Below are 23,802 nucleotides of genomic sequence, written 5' to 3'. Positions count from 1 at the left end.
AGAAATCTGTAAGTTTCAATGAGATTTCTCATTCTTGTAAACTCTAGAGAATGCAGGATTAATATACTTAAAGAAAATACTGAAATCTCCATAGATCAGGCAGCATTTGTAGAGAAAGAGCTGATACTCATAAGGGTGTTTCACCTGAAATCTTTCAGCATTTCCTGTTTTTATTTCAGCCTTTCAGCATCTGCAGTTTTTTTTTGTAATGTTCATGAAATATATTGGATTTTGTGGGGGGCGTGGATGTGAGAAAAAGGCAGCATGTCAGTAAAGAACTATTCAAATCAGAGGTGGACTTTTTCTAATGAATCCTTGAAGAATTAGGAAGAGCAGAGTTGGTATCTCGGGAAAACAGTGCCAGCCTGGAACATCATCCAAATTCAGGACATGTAAGCACAATGTTCACGGTACAGGAATGATTGTTTATCTGAAGATAGATTATAAAATTATTTTTTATTCAGTTGGCTGTCCCTTCCACAGCCTACAGTCCATGAACACTGTTCGCAACTCACTGGATTAGACAGCACAGAACTGCTCCTGCACTCTTATGACATGGAGGTGAAACCTTGAATTATTTAGCCATTAAATTCCACCTCTCTCAGGCAGCAATATACTGTAGTGAATTATTCATTCCATAGCTGGGGTTATTTTACTTCCAGTGAAGAGGCCTACATGCAACGGTTTTGCATTCTGAAGGCATTGCACTGCCAAAGCTCCATCTGTTTTAACCTTTTTTTGCTGGATGGTTGCCACAGTAACTGAAGGAACCTGATCACAGCCAAGTTCTATTCAAGAAAGTGACTGCTGTTAGCTCAGCAACCAGGTCCCAGCGAGATCTGCTACATGTAGGGACTGCGATGGAAAATCTATCTTTCACCTGGTGCAAAGAATGTAGACTGCTTGATTGGCATTCTCTGTTGGGACTTAAACCAAGGTAACATCCACTCCATTATTGAAACGGTGAGGCTGGATGAACTATTTTCAAAGGAGACATTGCATCCGTTCACCAAGCCAAACCTGATGCCATCTCCTACTCACAAAACCCCCAAAGAAACCAGCGCTCGCAATCTCTTACCATCTCGTGTAAGATTCTGTCTTGAACACAAACCATCATGAATGCTGAGTGAAAGACCTGCAAAGCTTGTAAAAGTATCTTTGGTGAAAGGAACAAGCTCAGGGATTTTAGGGATAAGAGAGAGAGAGAAAGCATAGGAATCCGGAGGAGAACAGAGTGGAAAGATAGAGATTGGAGGGAGGAAAAATGGGCAAAGGCAGATGGGAGAAAGGCAAGCAGGATCAGCAAAGGTAGGATGGGGTTACATGGAGAACAAAGGGAAGGACGGGAAGGGTAAGGGAGTGAAAGAACAGGATTAAAGAGGGAGGCAAGAAGTGAACAGTAGAACAGATAGAATAGGGGCAATGATTGAAGATGTGCAGAAAGACCTCAGAATCAGAATTAATATCACTGTCATATATTGTGAAACTTGTTTTGCTGCAGTAGTGCATTGCAATACATAATAAGTCATAAATTATAATAAGGAATATTGAGGTAGTGTACACGGGTTCTTTGTCCATTGAGAAATCTGATGGCGGAGGGGAAAAAGCTGTTCCTAAAATGTTGAGTGAGTGTCTTCAGATTCCTGTACCTCCTCCTTCATGGTAGAAATGAGAAGAGGGCATGACCTGGGTGATGGGTGTCCTTAATGATGGATGCTGCCTCTTTGAGGTATTGCCTTTTGAAGATGTTCTTGCTGGGAAGGGCAGTGCCCGTGGTGGAGCTGGCTGAGTTTGCAACTCTCTGCAGCTTTTTCGGATCCCGTGCAATGGCCTCTCCATACCAGAAGGTGATACAACCAGTTAGAATGCTCTCCACGGTACATCTGTAGGAAGTTGCAAGATTCTTTGGTGGCATACCGCGTCTCCTCAAACTCCGACTGAAGTATTGTTGCCATCGTGCCTCCTTTGTAATTGCGTCAATGTATTAGGTCCAGGGAAGATCTTCAGAGATGTAAACACCCCAGGAACTTGAAACTGCTCACCGAGATGTGTGGAGAACTAGTAATGGACAATTAGTTGGAGTTTTGCCTAAACCCAAGGACTAATATTGAAAGCTGAAGAGGATCCACAACCATTTCTGTAGCATTGTGTAGAAGGACTTCTGAAATGCTATATGTGAACCCAGGAACATCTGCAATGCAGCTCTCAGCTGCACAGGTATTAGTACTATGGAAACATCTTGCAAAGACTTAAACTACGACTTTACTATTCTTGGATCACAACACTGATGAATTTTGATGGCTGGGATAGATACTACTCACAGGTCAGTGGACTTATTGACTGAATGCCCCATGTCAAGTCAAAACATCATCTGCATTTCTATAATGCCTTTTATAACATCAGAGCATCCAAGTGCTTCACAGTCATTAAACAACCAATTAGGAAACATCCTTGTAATGACTAGTAATTACCTAGAGGGATGTTTTTTCAAGAATAAATTTTGGGTGTCGTACCATCCTTTTTTCCCATAATATTAGCACAAGATCAACAGAGTAGCAGAAAAGCCTCAAAACAGACGCTGCATCTTAAAGAGAGTCCCTGCAAAGTACAGCACTTTCCCACTACTACAACAGGAGTGTCAGCTTGTATTGCGTACTCAAATCCCTGGAGTTGGAATTATTGAGAAAAGCAATATAACAATGTCTGTTAAGACCATTTGACTAGCAGTTCAGCTAATTGTAAGATCCCGGTGAAATTCTGAAACTGCAAAATTTACGTGCCTGAAGGGGGTAAAAAAAAGCACAGATTAAATTTGATAGCAGAGATCCAGGTCTAAGAGAGGTCTTCAGGGAAGCAATCTGCTTTACCCAGAATAAAACTAAATCTAAGGATGAGCTAAATGGGGATTCACTTAGTTTTGTTCATATTGCTTGAAGAATTAAAGTCAGTCGGGCTGCCAGAATCACTTCTCCTGCTTAGTACCATTGAAAAGATTACATTTTAACTCTTCATCCAGAAGACCACAGTATTGACAATGCTTTCCTGCACTGAACAGGTAGCTACGTCCTGAAAAGAGCTTGCTGAGTCACATTTGTGGAACAGAGGTTGCCAGATCTAAAGTATTTTCCTGTGGAATTCTCTGAAGATTGAATAAACCTCTAAGCTCAAAGTAAATTTATTATCCAAGCACATATGTATATATATCCACATACAAACCTGAGATTCATTTCCTTGTGGGCATTCACAGTACAAAGAAATACAATAGAATTTACAAGGATGTTGCCTGGATTGGAGAGCACATCTTATGAGAATAGGTTGAGTGAACTCGACCTTTTCTCCTTGGAGCGACGGAGGATAAGAGGTGACCTGATAGAGGTGTATAAGATAATGAGAGGCATTGATCGTGTGGATAGTCAGAGGCCTTTTCCCAGGGCTGAAATGGCTAGCATGAGAAGGCAAAGTTTTAAGGTGCTTGGGAGTAGGTACAGAGGAGATGTCAGGGGCAAGTTTTTTACGCAGAGAGCGGTGAGTGCATGGAATGGGCTGCCGGCGGTGGTGGTGGAGGCATAAACGATAGAGCCTTTTAAGAGACTCCTAGATCGATACATCTTAGCTTAGAAAAATAGAAGGCTATAGGTAACCCTAGGTAGTTCTAAGGGAGGGACATGTTCGGCACAGTTTTGTGGGCCGAAAGGCCTGTATTGTGCTATACGTTTTCTATGTTTCTAGGTTTTTAAAGGGTGAGAAACAACCAATGTGCAAAAGAAAACAGACTACAAATACAAAAAAAAATCATTGAATAAATAATACTGAGAACATGAGTTGTAGAGTCCTTGAAAGTGAGTCTATAGGTTGTGAAATCAGTTCAGTGTTGTGGGGAGTGAAGTAATCCCCTCTAGTTCAGGAGCCTGATGGTTGAAGGGTAGTAACTGTTCCTGAAACTGGTGGTGTGGTATCCAAGTCTCCTGTACCTTCTTCCTGATGGTGACAGCAAGAAGAGAGCAGGGCATGGATGGTGGGGGTGCTTGATGATGGATGCTGTTTATTATGGCAGTGTTCCTTGTAGATGTGCTCAGCAGTGGGGAGGGTTTCTCCTGTGATGAACCTTTACCTAACAGGGTTCTATAAAATCAATTTTCTGTTTTGTTTCCCCTTTCACATCCAATTCCATTATTGTCTTAAAGGTCATGAATATAGAGAAGCTCAACCAGATCATCTGCATCAACAGTGTGGCCTCAGGAGCAAACTGAGCGCACTGATGAGCTTCAAAACCTCACAACCCTCAGCAAAGCTCAGGTCACAAGTAAATGTGACCTGAGATTTCTCATTTTCGAATGACTAAGAGGTAGGGACCTCGAATCGCATTTCAAAACCTCAGCGAATTGCAGAAAGAGAAAATAGGAGCAAGAGTAGGCCATTCAATTCTTCGTGCTTACTCCATTATTCAATACATTGATGGCTGATCCTCTATATTAATACCATATTCTTGTCTTCTCCCCATACCCTTGATGCCTTTTATGTCTAGAAATATATCGAAGCCTCTCCAAATATATTCCAGGACTTGGGAGTCTATGGCCTTCTGCGTTAGAGAATTAGACAGGTTTATCAACCTCAGTGAAGTAGTATCACATCTCAGTGCTAAATCTTCGGCCCTGTAACCTGAGAATGTGAATCCTTGTGCTAGATACCCCAGGGTGGGAAAACATCCCCCCTGCATCCAGTCTGTCGAGTCCTGTCAGAATTCAAATCTAAACTTCCAGATGACGTGATGTAGTGGTTAAGAAAATTTGAGGCCTGCGCTTCGTGCTTGCTGCTGCCTCATGGTTCTAACAACTGAGGTTCGATACAAACTCCAGTGTTCATTGTGTGGCATTTGATCAAGTGATTTTATAGGTTTCCCCACACATCCTCCATTTTCCTGCCACATCTCAAAACATGTTGGTTAGTATTGGTACATTATTGTCACACGTATGAAGGTACAATGAGAAGCTCGTCTAGCATGCTGAGCGTAAAGATCAAATCATTACACAGTGCATTGGGGTAGAACAGGGTCAAACAATAACAATACAGAATGCAGTGCAAAAGCTACAAAGAAAATGCAGTGCAGGTAAACAATAAAATCCAAGGCAGATACTGAGAAGATTTGGAGAGCTATCAGGATGCATCATGATTTGAAAAAGGATCTAGTGCTTTCCCGACATATATGACAAATAAACTCGTCTCGGGCTTCCTGCTGGTGACAGGTATTGATTTTAACTGACGTTTTGATGACAAATTCTGCCATCTTCATCAAAGATGATGCCTGGACCTGTCTAGTCTGGTGGTATTTATAACCCCATCATTCATCCCTTCTGATTGGTTAGTCCTCATCCAATCAGTTTTCCGCTGTCTCACCTGGTTTACAATCAAATTCCAGTTCTTACTTGGAGGAAGACCTTCGTCTTTGTTAAAACGCTTTTCTTCTAGTTTTATTTCAATGGCTTCCTTCACCAGGTGGTCTGAAAATTTGTCATCAAAACATCAGTTAAAATCAATACCTGTACCCATTGGAAGCCCAAGAAGAGTTTACTCGCATCATGATTTGTTTGGCAACTGCTCTGAAAGTGACTGCAAGAAACTGTAAGGAGTTATGGACACAGCTCATCACATCACAAAACCAGCCTCCCCTCTACTTCCTATTCCTATTCCAATATGTCAGTCCACGGCCTCCTCTACTGCTGTGATGAAGCTACACTCAGGTTGGAGGGAGCAACACTATATTCCGTCTGGGTAGACCCCCAACCTGATAGCATGAACATTGATTTCGCAAACTTCCAGTAATACGACCTCCCCCACCTTCACCATTCCCCATTCCCGTTTCCCTCTCTCACCTTAGCTCCTTACCTGCCCATCACCTCTCTCTGGTGCTCCCCCCCCTTCCCTTTTCTCATGGTCTTCTACCCCCTTCCCCATCCTCTAGCCTTTTATCTCTTTCACCAATCAAATTCCCAGCTCTTTGCTTCCCCCTCCCTTCCTCCTGGTTTCACCCATCACCTGCCACCTTGTACTTCCTTCCCCCCTCCCCCCACCTTCATCCTCTGACTTCCCCCGCTCCTTTCCAGTCCTGAGAAAATGCCTCAGCCCGTTCACTCTTTTCCATAGATGATGCCTGGCCTGCTGAGTTCCTCCAGCAGTCTGTGTGTGCTGCTCCCCTCTATGAACTCTGTCTATGCTCCTTGCTGCCCCAGTAAAGCAGCCAGCATAATCAAAGACCCCACCCACCTTGGATATTGTTTCCTCTCTTCTCTCCCATTGGAAAGAAGATCCTGAAAACATGTACAACCAAGCTCAGGGACTGCTCCTATCCTGCTGTTATCAATCTTGGTAATTGGACTCTTGCACAGGAAGGTAGACTGACTACTGAAAATTACCCTTAGAGCTGGTGGGTTGCAAGGGAATCTGATGGAGTTAAAATGCATGTTGGAATGGTTTGCTGGGGGAAATAAAGGGGCTAGGGAAGGGGAAATAGGGAATGGGAATAATGAGAATGCCTTGAAAGCTACCATACACATGATATGGTGAACATATGACTTCCCTAGAGACTTGTGAGTCCTAGTGCAGGATTCCCTAAAGATTAACTTGCAGTTTGAGTTGGTAATAAGGAAGGCAAATGCAATGTTAATATTAGTTTCGAGAGGATTAGAATACAAATGCAAGGATGCAATATTGGGGCTTTATAAAGCATTGATCAGACTGCATTTGGAGTATCATGAGCTGTTAAGGGGCCCATATCTGAGAAGGGACGAGCTGGCATTAAGGACAGTCCAGAGAAGGTTTACCGGAATGATCCCAGGAATGTAAGGGTTAATGGTCTGTGGTGCGTTTTATGGCCCTGGGTCTGTATTTGCTGGAGTTCAGAAGAATGAGGACGGATCTCATTGGAGTCTACGAATATTGAAAGGCCTGGATGGAGTCGACATGAAGAGGATGTTTCAATAGTGGGAGAGTCTATGTCTACAGGACACATTCTCAGAATTTAAGGACATCCCTTTAGAACAGAGATGAGGAGGAATTTCTTTAGCCAGAATGTGGTGAATCTGTGGAATTCATTGTCACGGGTGGCTGTGGACACATTGGGTACATTTAAAGCAGAGTTTGATAAGTTCTTGATTAGCAAGAGCATCAAAGGTTACAAGGAGAAGACAGAATAATGAGGTGAAGATGGAAAGTGAGTCATCTATGATCAAAGGTGATGCAGACTTGATGGGCCGAATAACCTCAAGTTGCTCTGATTTCTTATGACCATATAGTGTCTGTCATAAAAAATATAAAAATGCATGAAAATCCTTCCAATTCTAAATTGCATTTAATACAAACCGAGTTGACCTAATCTCTCCTCATACAGCAGCGTTAACATCATGAAAATCAGGCTGATAAAATATTTGATACATTTTGATTTGTCTCACATTTAGAAATTATTTCTAGGCTCATTATAATTAGCTGGGGGAGCTGAAATACAATATTATAATGAACATTGAACTGTAAGACTTCAGATTACTTGCTTCCTGTGGTCCATCAGTGATCTTGCTTCAATTTTCCTCCTCTTCAATAACATAGCTATTTTCTGGCTCTAATTTTCTAAGGTCATTTTTAAAATGGTGTCCAGAATGTACATTTTCCCTTTATTTTTGAGGCTTTGTCTTTGATGGATTGCCAGCTATTAAGGATCTGACTTCTGCATCTTTTGTGTTTTCTACCTCCAACGACCCACCCCACCATTTCACAGTCTTTATGATCTTTAAATCAGCATCTCTTTGTCTAACCATCCCCATTAACCTGCTGACTGGATGGATATATTTACAGTTTATCCCCATAGCACTCTGACCTCAGCAATATTCCTTATGTCCTACCCCTATCCTGTCTATATCTTAAAACCAACTTGTTTCCTCTCTGTAATCTTAACTCTGATTTTCTTTCTCCACAGACATTGCCTGACCTGCTGAGTAATTCCATCATAATTTGCTTTTATCCAAGGAATCATTCTGATGAATTGTTGTGACTCTCCTGCTAAATCAAGTATATTAGACCATAAGACCATAAGACAAAGGAGCAGAAGTCGGCCATTCGGCCCATCGAGTCTGCTCCGCCATTTTATCATGAGCTGATCCATTCTCCCATTTAGTCCCACTCCCCCGCCTTCTCACCATAACCTTTGATGCCCTGGCTACTCAGATACCTATCAATCTCTGCCTTAAATACACCCAATGACTTGGCCTCCACTGCTGCCCGTGACTACAAATTCCATAGATTCACCACCCTCTGACTAAAAAAATTTCTTTGCATTTCTGTTCTGAATGGGCGCCCTTCAATCCTTAAGTCATGCCCCTAAACTCCTTTTTTTTTCCGGTAAGAAGCCCAATACTGCACACGCCTCTTAATGTGCATTTTACCAAGGCTTTATGTAATTGCAACACACACAAAATGCTGGAGGAATTCAGCAGGCCAGGCAGCATCTACGGGAAAGAGTAAAAAGTCAACGTTTCTGGGCTGAGACCCTTCATCATCAAGTCAAGGCCAAAGAGCAACAACTGATATTCCATCTTGGCATGAAAATCAATTTCTGGAATTTCTGGTTATTGCCACTGCTCTCTCCTTCACAATTCCCCAATCCTGTTTCTTTGTCTCATGCTCCCAGTTTCACCTATCATCTGTCACCTTTTTCTTCTTCCTCCCCACCCACCTTCTTACCCCTCCCTTTCCTTTCTAGTCCTGGTGAGGGGTTTTGGCCTGAAACACTGACTGCTTACTGTTCCCCACAGATGCTGCCTGACCCGTCGAGTTCCTCCAGCACTTTGTGTGTATTGCATTGGATTTCCAGCATTTGCAGGTTTGCTCGTGTTTATGTAATTGCAGTCAGGCATCTTTACTCCTGTACTCAAATCCTCTCAAAATAAAGATAAACATATACATTTCACTTCCTAATTGCTGGCTAGGTAAAAGGAATGGAAAACAATTCAAACTTAACAATAACATTTTCATAGGACATGTATATGATATATTTTGGTATTTATTCACAGGATGCTGACATTGCTAGCAATGCTAGTGTTCGTGGTTCATTCTCAATTGAAGCAACTACATTGGTTGGTCTGGACTCACATTCAGCAGGATTTATCTTCTGGGAAGGATGTTAAAGAACCAGCCGGCCTTTATGATAATCTAGTAGTTTCATTGTCATTTGAGGTTATTAGCTTTCTCATTCCAGATTTAATTACTTGAACTTACATTCAGTAGCTGCAGTTGTACAATCTAGATTCGTTTTGCTGCACCAATACTTCAGTTAGTCCTGACGAAGGGTCTTGGCCCGAAACGCTGACTGTACCTCTTCCTAGAGATGCTGCCTGGCCTGCTGCGTTCACCAGCAACTTTGATGTGTGTTACTTCAGGTCTATGTATGTTAGTCTAATAATTTAACCACGGTACTATCATATCGAAACAACTTATTATATTCAAGAGAAAGCTAGCAATTCTTGCTCATCTTGAGCGATCCTTTATTTATCTATCCTACCATATATCTATAAGGTTCCGGACATCACCAGCAAGACCTGGATTTAGCGCTCACCCTTAACTGCCCTGAAGAATGTGGGGGGGGGGGGTAAGCCCCCTTCTTGAACCACTGTAACCCTTTCAGTAAAGGTACTCCAAAAGAGCTGCTGGGACACCAAGGACTTAGACCCCATGGCATTGAAACTCAACATCAAATTTCCAAGTCAGGATTGGGTGCAAGTAGGAAAAGAACTGTAGATGGCGACGTTGCTATGTGGTTGCTGCCCTGTTCTTCCCAGTGATAGACATTGGGAGTTTGGGAAATGCTGTTGGGACAGCCTGTAAGAGAAGTGCAGTTTGTTTTATAGATAGTATACAATGCAGCTACAAGCATACTGCTGGTGGAAGGAATGGCCGGTGGATGATTGGTGGGTATTTGTCCTCGATGAGTGTTTTTGGAGCCATACCCAGAAAAGTGGACTGCATTGCAATAAGACCTTGACATGTGTCTTATACATTGTAGAAAAGCTTTGGGGGCACCTGTTACAGAAATGCCCAGCCTCTGACCTAGTCTTGTAGCCATAATATGCAGACAGATAGTGTAGTTGAGTTCTGAGTCGAAGGCAAGCTTACTGATTGTGGGGTCCACTGAACATCAAAAATATTTCCTGACACTAGAACACAAAACAGAACAGCAGGGGAGTTGATTAAGGAGGTGAAGATGGCCGGGCATAGAACATTGTCCTGATGGATTCTTCTGGTGATGTCCTAGGCAGGAATGATTGGCCTCCAGCCATTGAAGTATCTTCCTATTGCGTCTTTTCTGGTTAGTGCCCCCGACTTCAGATTTACCAGTGCTTCTTGATGCCACATTCAATCAAATGCCACCTTGTTATCAAGGGTAATCACTCCTCTCTGTAATTCAGTTCTGATTGTCCATGACTGGTCCAAGGCTTTGATGAGTTTTGGAGCTGAGTAGTCTTAGTAAAAAGTAAACTGAACATTGATGAGTGGGTTATTGGTTAATGAGTGCTGCCTGATTGCACTGTTAATGGCACTTTACATTAATTTGATGATCATTAAAAGTAGATTGATTAAGTGATAATTAGTTTGGAGTTGTTCTACTTTCTGGTGAACGTCAAGGTTCCACATCATTGGGAAGCTGTCAGTGTTGGAGCAAATTGGTTAGAGGGACGACATTTCTATGGTGCAGTGTTCATTACTACAGTGGGGTTGCTGTCAGATCCCGAAGCTGTATCTGGGGATTGTCTTTTGATGTCACATGGAATGAACTGAATTGGTCAAGGACTGGCTTCTGTGATGATCAGGGGTCTCAGAAGGAAGTCAGGATTCTGGGTCTCAGGAGGAAGCCAGGGTGAACCACTGTTCTCTGGCCAGAATGCTTCAGCCTTGTCTTCAGCATTCGTATGGCAGTGCTGCTATTGCTGAATATTATTGGCATTTCCCTCAATCTGATATGTTGTAGGACTGCTTGGCTCTGTCGACTGCACGGTGCTTAGCATACAAGTGGCCTCCTTTTGCAACCTCACCAGGCTGGCACTTCATTTTCGGACAAACCTGGTGCTGCCCCTGACATGCCCTAATTAAACCAGGTCTTATCTCTTGTCTTGACAACAATAGTAAAGTGGGACATATTGCTAGACCATAAAAGATTGAGGGGGTGTATATTCTTGTTATTATTGACACCTCGTGGATGCTCAGTATTGCGCTGCCTGGTTGGTTCTATGCCACTTATCATAACTGTGGCATCACACAACATGATGGAAAGTGTCTTCAATGTGAAGACTGGATTTGTCTCAACAGGACTATGTGGTCACTTTTACTAGGGCTTTCATTGACATATACAGTATACCTGCCACCGGTAGAATGGTGAGAACTAAGTCAAATAGATTCATCTATCATGTTGGTTTGCTCATGACCTGTCATAATCACATCCTGGACGCTATGTCCTTCAGGTCTCTGCTAGCTTAGTTAGTGCAGCTATACCCTTGGCAATGATCACTGAAATCACCTGCTTGGAGTACATTCTGTGTCCTTGTTATTTTCAGTACTTCGAAGTGTAATTTAACATGATTCAACACAGTTTCATCACTTTTTCAAGGAGGTGGTTCTTTTGTCCATATTTGATCTGATGCAAGATTTTACAGGGCCTGGAGTTAGTCCATGTTGACAATTCTCAGCAAAATTCCTCTGTATACCATTATTCCACCAGGTCCAGCAGGTCAATCCTGTTGATAGGATGGGATGTACTGAAGAATTATGAAGGAGGAATCTTGTCTGGAAGGCATGATTCTCCAACTATGACTGTGTAGGATTTTTGCTCAACTTGTCTGGACTGCTAACCTCACACCGGGTCCAGAAGAGGCTTACGAGAATGATACCAGGAATGGAAGGTCTAACATATGAGGAGTCTTTGCTCTGGGCCTGTCAAAGTTCAGCTGTCAGTGAGAGTGACTTTGCAAGGCTGACTGGGTTGTGAGAAACTTTACCCTATATGAATATGGTGCTGCAGTCAGTGCCAGGTGGTCCCTTGCAACCCACCAGCTCTAGGGGTATTTTTTTCCTCTCACAACTTTCCCATCATTAATTAAATTTAGACTGCACAGCTACCGTGGTGGGAGTTGAACTAAGGTTTCTGAGCTGTTAGACCAGGCATCTAGACTTCAGGTGTTTTTGTACACATTCATTTGTCTAGATTGCTCTTACATTGGTAATTGGTAATTACTAATGCCCCAATTGTGATGAGGAACAACGGTCTTGAAACTTCTGGTGAAGGTACTCCTATTGAGCTGCGGAATCTCAGAACTGGGCCCAGAACAATAAAGGAATGGTGATACATTTCCCAGTCAGACTGCTGAGTGACTTGGAGAGAACTCGCACTGGCGGCGTGCCTGTGCTCCTGTAGCCTCTACTACCAGAAGATAAAGGCAGCAAGTTAGGAAGGTGTTGTCAGAGGAACTGAAGCAGAGTTTTCTGTATGTGCTGCAACTGCAGCTACAATGTGCCAGTGAGAGATGGTGAATTTTCAAGAGAGTGGATGGGGAACCAGTCAAGCAAGCTGCTTGCTACTAGAGATGCCCTCAGTCAGCTAAATGGAGATTATGCCATCATAATTCTGACTTCTGCCTCGTAGGTGGTAGAAAGGCTTTGTGTCAGAGACATGCCAATTGCCACAGAATGCACACTTCTGACTTACACAAAAAGCAACAGTATATACTTGGCTGGTCAAGTTTAGTTTCTGTTCAATGTCAACCACCAAGGTGTTGAATGTGGGTCACATACAGATTCCATATTAAGGGTAGGCATTTAGGTTCTCCCTTGTTGGTGATGGTCACGGCCTGGCACCTGAATGGTAACAATTCTGCTTTCCACTTGTCCGAATGCTGTCCAAGCCTTTCTGTCGGACGATGTGTACTACTTCAGACCGTTCTCATAAAAAGATGAATTGTGCTGATGTAATGTCAATGAAGGAATGGTATTATACATTCAAGTCACGATGAAAAATGAGTTAAGCTGTAATAAAGAATCAAGGAGGCGTTGTGTGAATTACGAAATGTCATACACAATGAATTCCAGTTAACTGGGGCACGTTGGGACCGGTACATTCTGGCCCAATTAAGCAGCTGTCCCAATTAGCTGAAGTTTCATAGAACTAGTTAAAAAAGGTATAAAAAAGACAAACTACCATTCAACTGAGTAACAGATTATGCCTTTGAATGAAATACAGAACAAGGTAGAACACTACCAATACCACTGGTGGTTGTCTGTCTTACTCAATGATAACAGGAAGCCTGTGCGGGAGAGTTTTTAAAGTGGAAAAGCCGTTGCACTGGGAAAGTTCCACTCTCTTGACCTCAGATGTCCAGATCCAATGGGACGAGTAGGCGTCCTGGTTGCGGTGGATGACCATGACTTCTTCGGTGCTTCGTCACGCTCCTCACTCTCCATGTAGTGTTGCAGGACTGCCTTCCTGGCTGTTGGATCTCACTGTAGATCCCATTTGCCTAGTCTGTCGGAGCTGACTTCACATGCTAAGACATGCAAGTCCCTAACTCACCGGGTGAGACCCGTTGGTTATCCTAACCTGGTTTAGCCTGCCTGTCAAAGCGGTATACTGGGCTGTGGCCACTGTTGCATGTAATCAGCTACATGAAGCCATAGAATGAGTTGAGTGTCCAGTGGGGAACAAAGGTAACATTCTGGATGATTATCGATACCTTCAGATTTTTCATAGTTCTTAACTTGTTGAAGTAGTGATTGTTTCATTTTCACTCTTGGCCATTTCTGGCATTTCCAAGTCTGAATGTTTAAAACTGCAGTGAGTAAAACAGTTCCAAATTGTCTTGCTGCTAATTTCTCTCCAACTATCAGTGACAAAAATAACTGCTTTTTGAACACAAACACAAGCAACTGACACTATTTTAAAAACTGTTCACTCTAAGCATAGTGTAGTGTTTAACAACAATGTAGGTGCACATGACTGACTAATCTAGTTAGGACATGTTAGACTGTCTCCTGCCCCAATCAAGTGGCATATTGTCCCAAATAAATGAAGGGAATCTTGGCTATTTTCACAATTTTATTTTATTCTTTAAGAGTTGTCCCAAATAAGCAGGTGCCCCACTTAATCGGAATCCGCGGTATATTTTATATAAGGCACCATGACGCTCCACAGTTTGTCTGTGAATTAAATAACTTTCACACAGTTGTTGTGGCCTGGATTTGGTGTGTGGAGGGTAGAATTCAAAACCTATGATAAGAAAAATCTCAACTGCAGTTTTCCTCCAAGCTATTTATGATTCTAAAGTAATTATTTTTTTCCTGGAGTGAAATATGATAGCAGCCATTTCTGGGTCACTGCACATCGCTCTCGACCTGGCACTTCTGCATACGAGAGCCTGCAGCTTTGGGGAGATATGGGACACCACAACAACACTCCTTAAGTTCTCTCAACATAGTGATGGACTGAGATGCCAGAGACCTCATCTTTCACTGTTCTGGAACAGATTCCACCCTACCCCACTCTTAAAGAGTACTGCCCATGACTCCTGTTCCCCTCACCTCATAACACGCCACCTAGGCACAAAACAGGGCGATCCATCTCCCAAACTCTTTTCTACCATTACAGTCCATAATACAAGGCTCTGATTGCTCTCGCTAAAAATACCTGACCACAGTACAGTGCTTCAATCCCTATCTCTCCGCCATATCATAGAGCTCCAATCCCTCCCCCATTACGCCTCCTTTGCCACACTGCTGTGCTAGCTTCACTCGCTGGCAAAAGCATTTCTAGCCATCTGATCACTCCTATGCTAGTCATTGGGTCATTTCCCAGGAGAAAAAAAAAACATATCACTTAATGAAACAGAAAGTAGTCCAAATATGTATTGTCAACCAAAAGCAAATTCTAAGACAATCTCACACCATCTTTCTATTCTCTGGCATCACCTATGTGAAGGAAGGTGATGCTTACAGTGCTATACAGCAGCTGATGTTCATTCTAATTAGGGAAATATTTAGGTTTGGTTCAAGTAACATCCATATTTTACAAATGTCATAGCATGGACAGCAAAAGGAGCTAGCCAGTGTCATTACCACAGTCAAACCGTTGACAGCATACTCACCAACTGCATCTCAGTGTGGTATGGCAATTGTCCCGTATTGGACTGCAAAGCACTCCAGCGTGTGGTGAAAACTGCCCAGCGGATTATCGGCATCCAATTGCCCACCATTGAGAACATCTACCATAAATGCTGATTGGGCAGGGTGAAAAGCATTATCAAGGATGCATTTCACTCTAACCATGGAATTTTGCTCTCCTCCCATCTGGTAGGCACTACAGGAGCCTCCGCTCCTGCACCAGCAGGCACAGGAAGAGCTTCTTCCCTGAGACTGTGACACTGCTGAACCTCACATCACAGCACTAAGCAGTATTGCATCCATATTGTACTGTCTCAGTACTTTTATATTTGTGTGCTGTGGCACTTACTCGTTATTCACAGTTATTTTGTAAATAACACTATTCTTTGCATTTCTGGTCAGATGCTATGTGCATTTCATTGGCTTTGTATCTGTACTCAGCACAATGACAATAAAGTTGAATCTAACCTAATCTAATCTAATCTAAATCGCGTCTCATCCGCACCCTGCAGAAGAGTAACCAATGGTGAAAACACTGAGTCAAGAGATAAACACCACAGTTCCAAGGTTGGGACATATATAGTAAATGACTCATCCCCAAGTACATTCCGAGAGGAGAACAGTAAAGAAATTAAAACTAGAACATCTTCAATGAACAAATAGAAATGGGCCAACACTATGCAGTAAAACAGGAGAAAATTGTTAATACAGGTGAGCCTGGTGTGACTCCCTACCATGGAGCTCCCACAAAACCTTAATAACTCATGGATTGGAGCAAAGGCTGCCTTCAAGGGCTGGTAATGGATGGGCTGGGTCAAGTGGTGCAGTCCTGAAATGTGAGGTTTGGGATTTCCCCTCCAGCCAATGAAATGATTCTCACAAATGCTGTCAGTGACACATTTCCACACGTAGGGCCAGTGATGTTGTGGGGATGGAACTGGACTCTCCGACGGTGGTGTCTGAAAAGAGAATGCTGTCCAAGTTGCATGCCATCTTGGACAATGTTTCCCATCCACTACATAATGTACTGGGTGGGCACAGGAGTACATTCAGCCAGAGACTCATTCCACCGAGATGCAACACAGAGCGTCATAGGAAGTCATTCCTGCCTGTGGCTATCAAACTTTACAACTCCTCCCTTGGAGGGTCAGACACCCTGAGCCAATAGGCTGGTCCTGGACTTATTTCCTGGCATAATTTACATATTACTATTTAACTATTTATAGTTTTATTACTATTTAATTATTTATGGTGCAACTGTAACGAAAACCAATTTCCCCCGGGATCAATAAAGTATGACTATGACTATTGTAATGAAGCTTTTGGCAGCGATCCCATTAACACTGTACTTTCTAGGCACATATGCCACACACTGAACAACTGTGAATGCATTGTATATTCAAAACTCTATTATAGTTTTTTAAAAGATCATCTCAAGGAAGGTTAGAATTCTTCACAAATTCCCTTTAACCATGGGACCTCACTGGTAATTCATTCAATGCAACCAAAGGAGGAAAAAAGTCAAAATTATCAACCGGAGAGATGAAAGGCATGTAAGCCATCAAATTCCACACCACTACCCTAGTCCCAGTTGTAAACCAATGCAGCCCACAGTATGTCAATCCCAGCCGGAAAGCTGGCAAACCAGTGCAGCCCATGATATTAGCCCAGCCCCACTTGAGTTGCTGTCCTACCTATGGTTGGGTCGGGCGGTCCAAACTCCAGAGAGTATCTCAGCACGAAGCGGTTGTTCCAGACATACAGCTGGTTGTCACGGGGGTTGTAGTCCACGGACGAGACGTACTGGTAGGGGTTGGGGAAGGCGATGGACACGGGCTCCTCGCGGTTGAGGTTGGTGTTGAAGGCGAAGTCGATCGTGTTGCCGATGACCTCGCTGTCATCGTCCTTGGACACGGAGCGCACAGCGTAGAGGACGCCACACACCATGAAGGCGTTGGAGGCCGAGCGCTTGTCGTACACCGTCTCCCAGGTGCCCTCAAAGCGCAGCGTGTACGGGTTGAGCTGACTCACCACCAGCTTGCCGTTGTTCTGCTCAGTGGCGTAGATGGCCCAGAGGCCGTTCTCATCCACCGCCAGGTCGATGTCGGTCTTGCCGCCCCAACGGTACGGCGACGTGTCGTGGTAGTTGGCGCCGCCGATGATCGCCTCACCGCTCTTGATGCGCGTGCGCAGGTCGAACTTGACGACGTTGCGCGTGCGCTCCTTGTTGTAGAAGACGGCGCCATCGTAGACGACGAAGCCAGTGCCGTCGACGCGGTGAGGCAGGTGATAGGTGGTGGTGGGGTGACCGGCCGTGTAGTCCTCCCATGAGCCGTACTCGGTCAGCGTGTCGGTGCGGTACGGGATCCAGGGCATGTAGTAGATGCGGTCGCCGGCCTGCAGTGGATCCTTGCACCAGGCGCCCGCCTCGTGCTCCGACTCGAAGACGTTGGTGGGCTCAAAGATCTTGCGCAGGGTGCCGGGGCAGACGAAGACTGTGGAGCAGAATGGGATAGAGAGAGAAAGAGAGAGAGAGACAGAGCCGTCACTCTGATACCGCCGGCCGGGTAGGCAACCTGCACCATGTCCAACTCCCCCACCCCCACCCCGACCCCGGAACCGATCCAATCATGAGCTGGTATTCTGACCATTTGGGAGACGGGTTGTATAGCCCAGGACCTGCCACCGACCTGCTGTCGGGAAGGCAATGGATTGCAGACCCGCTCAAGTTCCACCACCCACTCCTACAGCTTCTGGGAGAAGAGGGACATACATGTGAAATGGGACGTGTGGGGGTGGCCCTGTTGTTGTATCTCCTTGGCTTGTTAACAAGACGATTCTACTCAACTTCGTCATTCTGTGTGACCTCTGCTGGCCTCAACTCCCCAAATGTACCCGTTTCTCCTAACCCCAATCTTTCAAATATTTATCAAACTCCAACTTGCATGTGTGTAATAATCTGGCCTCCACCATCCTCAATGGCAGAAAATTCCAGAGATTCACTGCCTTTAGATATGACACTTCTACGCACCTCAGTTTTAAGTGAACAGTCTCTTATTTTGCAGTTGCGCATTAATGTTCGTGATTGTCCCGTTAGTGTAAATAACTCGACACCCACCCTGCCATGATCCTTTAGAATCGTCTGTGTTTAAGAAACTTAACCTCTCATAACCAGTTGGTTTTGCATGTATTCATAGTTCTTATATTTCCCGAGATTGAACATCACTGCTGGAGTTTGAGGCACCAATGTATCATTCTAATGGCCTTTGTTGAAATTAAGTCAAGTGGTGGGGTGGGGGGTGTAAGACTATTGTTGGCTTAATATTATCTGTCTTACAACACCTACTAAAGGTAATGTGAACCCTATTATGTATCATAAAGCCATGTCATAAATGACTGGGAATCAAGTTTGAGAACCATTTTCTAATAGTTGATAGTCTAAGCAATACATAATTTTGGTTTTGGAATACAGCTTGGTGCTTGAGGGAGATGAAAAGGAAAATCGCCATCATCTTCTCCTCCTGATGTACATTCGATGATTTCTGTTGGAAATGAACTAGTGGAGTGGAGCATGTGTAGGGTTGGACTTGACAGCATGCATATATAAGATGCTGACACCTATTATCAAGTCTATATTTTCAAATGGCCATATCTTGTCTGCACTTATGGAACTGTACACCCTCAGAAGAGAGGCAGAAGGGAATAAGACCAAGAAAAAAAAGCCTAGAGTCCTTCGGTCTAACTACAAGTTAATGTATATTGGTCACAGCTGTGAATATAATCCCAGTTCTATGGCTCAGAGACAGAGGGGAGAGAAACAGAGTGACCCAGTGATTAGTGATTGAGAGAACCAGTAACACTGCATGAGAAAGAGAAATTCATTGACAGGGTACCGGAGAGATTCCTGGGACAGGAAGTAGAGAGATCCAGCAACGTAATTTTTCCACATCGGTGGGGTGACAGTAATAGGAAGACATCAATAAGCTTGGGGAATGAATGTATAATTCATAAAAGAATTTCAATATAAGTAACCATGATACATTTAGATATGAAGAACATGAAGGCCACATACTCCTTGGAAAAGTAACGTCTACATGAGGTATAAAAGCATCTTCCATTAACACACAGCCTTTATTGTGGTTAAAGTCTTCCAAACCACTTCATAGCAACTTCTTCAAATTAAATCTTACTGAACCACATAAGGTGAGCTGAGGACATGGGATGAAAGATTCAGTCAAAAAAAGATAGGTGTTAGGATGCATCTTGGAGCTATGGAGATGGAGAACCATAGGGCCTTGATAGCTGAAGAAGTATTGATTAATTTAAGGGACACTCAGGAGGCTGGAATTGGAAGTGTACGGAAACTCTAAATTTGAAAGGCTGAACGAGAATTCAAGACGATGTGTGGGGGTGGGTGGGAATACAAGGGCATTTATAAATAACGTGAGAATTTTAAAATTGAGACATTTAATGATGGGGATTAATAGTTATCTTCTTTATAAGCAGTAGTTTAGGATGGAGGACGTTTTGTGGGCTCTGCAAAGAGAAAAGGTAGTATGGAAACTGCAGAATCTTACACAAATGGGGCAGGAGGTGCACTCATAGGATGGGCACTTTGAATGAAGGCACTTTTTTTGTGTTTATATAGGAAGTCTCTGCTAGTTAAGGTTTGGGATAGGATTTCAGTAGCAGATGAGCTTGGGCTGGGAAAAGCAAGTGAAGCTCCAGAGATGGAAATAGATAGCATTTGTGATGACGCAGATAGATAGCCCTAAACGTCACCTGGTTACATGTGATGCCATTGTTGCAAACTCTAATTCAACCTCTTCAGTTAAGGGGTAAGGACAATTGCTTCTGAGTGGAGTTTGTGAGAGGATAAGACAGCACAGAATGACAATTCACTTCACTAACATTTAGAGGAAGAAAAATTTAATTCATCCAATATTGGATGTTGGAGATGCAGTCTCACAGTTTGGAGATGCAGTCTCACATTTCAGAGATGGTGAAGGGGAGTATTCTCAGCCTACATGATAGATAATTGGAAGACTGAAAAGGATGGGTTAGATTGCTTTTAGAGTAGGTTAAAAGTTCAGCACAACAAGTGGGTTGAGGAGCCTTTAACGTGCTGTTATGTTCTATGTAGAACATTTTTGACAGCACGGAATTGATGTAAAAGAAAGCATGCAGTACAGATCTTTGGGAAGCAGCAGAGATACTGATGTGGCTGAAGAATAAAGAGATAGTGTCATTAATTCTATAGTTGTGACTGGATAGATGAGAATAGATAGGATACTTTGGTCCCTCCAAGCTTAATGGCAGTGGGGTAGGCTGGTGTCACTGAGTGCAGACAGATCAGGAAGGACAAGAAGAGTTATATTATTTTTGTCGCAATCACCAAGGATTTGTGAGGTAGCTAAATGTGGCATGGCAGAAACCTGATTTGATGAATTCAACAAATTCTGCGGAAGATGGTTTATGGATTTGGCAGGCATTAACGCATTGAGTTGTGATGAAAGAGTGATTGGAAATGAAATAATAATTTAAAGGGATAATAGGGTCAAGGGTTGATTTTTGAGGAGGGGAACCTGACAAAATTTAAAAGAGGGAAGGGGGAGGGAGAGAACCTGAGGAGAGAGAACTGTTAACAATAACATACAAGCCAGGAAGGGAAATTGGCAGAGGAGCGGAGGAATCCAGGGTGCGCTTACACAAAAATCACTAAAAGAATCAAACAAAGCACTGGGATTCATTGCCAGAGGAATAGAACTGAAAAGTAGAGAAGTTATGTTAACCTTACATAGAGCCTTGATTGACCGCACTTGAAGTCTCCATATTATCAAAAAGACTCTGGAGAAAGTGCATAAATAATTTACTGAAATCATACCAGAACAGAAAGGTTCTACCTGTCAGGAAGGATTCAACAGGCTAGGGCTCATATCTAGAAAAAGATTAATAGGTGACTTGACAGACTTCTTTGAGATTATGAAAGGGTTCAAATTGTTTCAATATAGATAAGATGTTTTAACTCACCTTTGAGACCAGCACTGGGGAACCATAAATAGACAGATAATAAATCCACTTTGGGAAAACATCGAGTGGGTAGAATATGGAACTGTAACCACAATGAGTGGTTGAGGCAACTGGAATTGATTCTTTTTAACAAGTGGACATATAAGTATGCTGGGGAAAAATAGTCAGACAAGTTGATGGAGTTAAGTGAAGATGGGTTGGAGAAAGCTGGCGTGGAAAATAAACACTGGCATGTTTCATAATAACAGAAACAAAGTGATGGCATGATGGTGTCAGACAACAATAAGATAACTGATAAACATTGGCATAAATTGCTTGTAAAAGATCAATGGACATGTTGAAAAAACCAGTAATGTCCAGTTTTAAATCAAAAGGGCTTCATCTTTTATAATTTACCAACCAATTTCCAAAATTATCTTCATAACCTCCATTTTCTTAATCATACAATAACATGATTGAGAAAAAAAGAAACCTTGACGGCACTCTTGCATCGGAAATATTTTAGTTATGAGGTGCCTGGTGAAGGCATCAGTGTTAAGGATAACTTTGAGGTGAGAATGTCATTGTAAAATGAGATAATATGAGTGTTTATCAATTGAAAAGGTCGGAGGAGAGAGGGTTATATGAGGGAAGAGGGTAAGTATTGGAGAGAATCTGAGATCATTTTAAGGGAATAAAATAGTGGGGCAGAAGGTTGTGAGAATAAAAGGAATCATTTTGAGAGGGAGATTATTGAAGGGAGAGGATTATTGTGAAGGGGAAGGTTAGCTGCAGATTGGGCGATGAATATGAGGATCATTATGTTCAGAGAGATGTCTGCATGGGAAATCAGTGAGAATATATATGTTTTATTTATTTCTTAAATTCCTTTGTACTAACTGTTTTGCTGACTCTAATCCACTCTGAAAAGAATCAATTACATTGGTGGGTTGGTTAGTAAATCATACATTGGCCACATGATGTGAGAATGGTGAATTTGAGCCTTACTGAACCTGATGGATTTCCATAGCAATCTGGTAATTTTGTGGGGTGGGGGTCATTAATTTTAAGGTTGCATTTATCAGCTGAATTTAAACTCATGGCTGCCATGGTGGGATTTGAACTCTTGCCTATGGATTGTTAATCCAGGCCCCTGGATCTTTAATCTTTGAACTGAACAATAACCATTGTGGCACTAGAATATCCATCCAATGAGGGAGAGGATCATTCTGAAGAATGGTCAGTGGAAAGAGAGAGAGTTGGTGTGAGGGGAGATGAGGGTGAACGTGAGGAGAAAAACCAGTGGGTTCAATGAGGTTAAAGGGTAACAACTGCGAGGAGAGAGGATTGGTGAGAATAGCCAGAACATGAGATCATTGTAAAACTAGATGACTACTGAGGAAAGAGCGTCACTGAGGTGATTGATGCGAGGATAGATGCTGGTGTGAGGAAATTGGCATTTGGATGAAGATAGATTGCTGTTATGTCTTTGAATTTTGCTCTTTGCTCCTTGAGGTTTAGGTCATTACCTATTTGAATGTTTTTACTTGCGTTGAGCTTGTCAACCCCATTTTAATTATAAAGAAAATAGATTTAAATATATAAAGTCTATGTAAAACTATTATAATAACTATTTCTGATACCTGAAATCATAGTTGCTGCCCCTTTTCAAGGTAAGAATATATCTCCTATGACCAGCAAATTTGTATACAGAATCCAAATAGGCTCTGATCTACAAGGCACATGGCAAGAATACAGACTTCTATATTTGTTTTTGTACTTCATCTTTATTATTAATTCATTTTTAGACTTCAATTATTCACCAGCAAGTCCAATATTCATTCCCTGTTTCTAATTGCTTTCATTTTCATTCAAGTAAGCAGCTTGATACTCCTTCAAGAGTCGCGGGAATTCAGAGTGGGGAAACAAGGATGAGCTAAATCTAGAAAAGGGCAATGATTTAATTCACAGTAAGGTGCAAGGGGATTACCTCTAAGAGGACTAGGACCTTGTTGTGATTGGAAAAATGTGTAGCTCAATGACCCGGAGACCTATGTTGGCTGGAGTTGGGGTTTTAGGCTTTGGCTGTTGGTAGGGTTGCCCATGCCAAACAGATCAAAGGGTGGAGGACAGATCAAGAGTATCCACTGGTCCTTGAGCTTCAGGGGTTCAGATCAGGGCTAAGAGTCCTGACTGGTCAAATAAAATTGGTAAAGAAACAGCAATGGAGAATCCTTCTACATCTGAATGTGACAGTATTCCTGAGACTCCATCTGGGATTTGCATGACTGACAGTATTGAAAACCAAGGGAAAGCTACTGACATTAAGAAGGAAGGCCTGAACACTGCCAGAGATGGAGGACCTTCTTTGCTGTCCTAAATGCCAGTGCTGTAAAGGGCAGTAAGTAAGTAGGTAACAAGGGAATTAGTCTAATCTACTCATTTATAGGCATCGATGTATTTTTTTCTAGTTTTGCCTTAAAATGTCAAATTTTCGAATTGTTTATTTAGAATGTGTTTTTCAATTAAGTGTCTATTAGTGTAGCCAATGAACCACTATAGGTTATGCCTAGTAACATGTTCAGAACCTTATTCAGCAGCTTGGATTGG

At 42.7% G+C, this 23,802-nt stretch overlaps 1 protein-coding gene across 1 annotated transcript in view; it reads right to left on the bottom strand.

Moving 5' to 3' along the window:
- Positions 1 to 23,802, bottom strand: part of LOC140191063 (adhesion G protein-coupled receptor L1-like) — a 281,887-nt gene that overhangs the window by 131,638 nt on the left and 126,447 nt on the right. Inside the window, exon 5 of the mRNA XM_072248138.1 lies at positions 16,878 to 17,678. Within this exon, the coding sequence (XP_072104239.1) occupies positions 16,878 to 17,678 (801 nt within the window). The remainder of the gene's footprint in view (positions 1 to 16,877; positions 17,679 to 23,802) is intronic.

Source organism: Mobula birostris, chromosome 32, assembly GCF_030028105.1.
Source record: "Mobula birostris isolate sMobBir1 chromosome 32, sMobBir1.hap1, whole genome shotgun sequence".
Taxonomy (NCBI): Eukaryota; Metazoa; Chordata; class Chondrichthyes; order Myliobatiformes; family Myliobatidae; genus Mobula; species Mobula birostris.
Note: the sequence above shows the minus strand (reverse complement) of the source record. Positions and strands in the feature narration are given on the sequence as shown.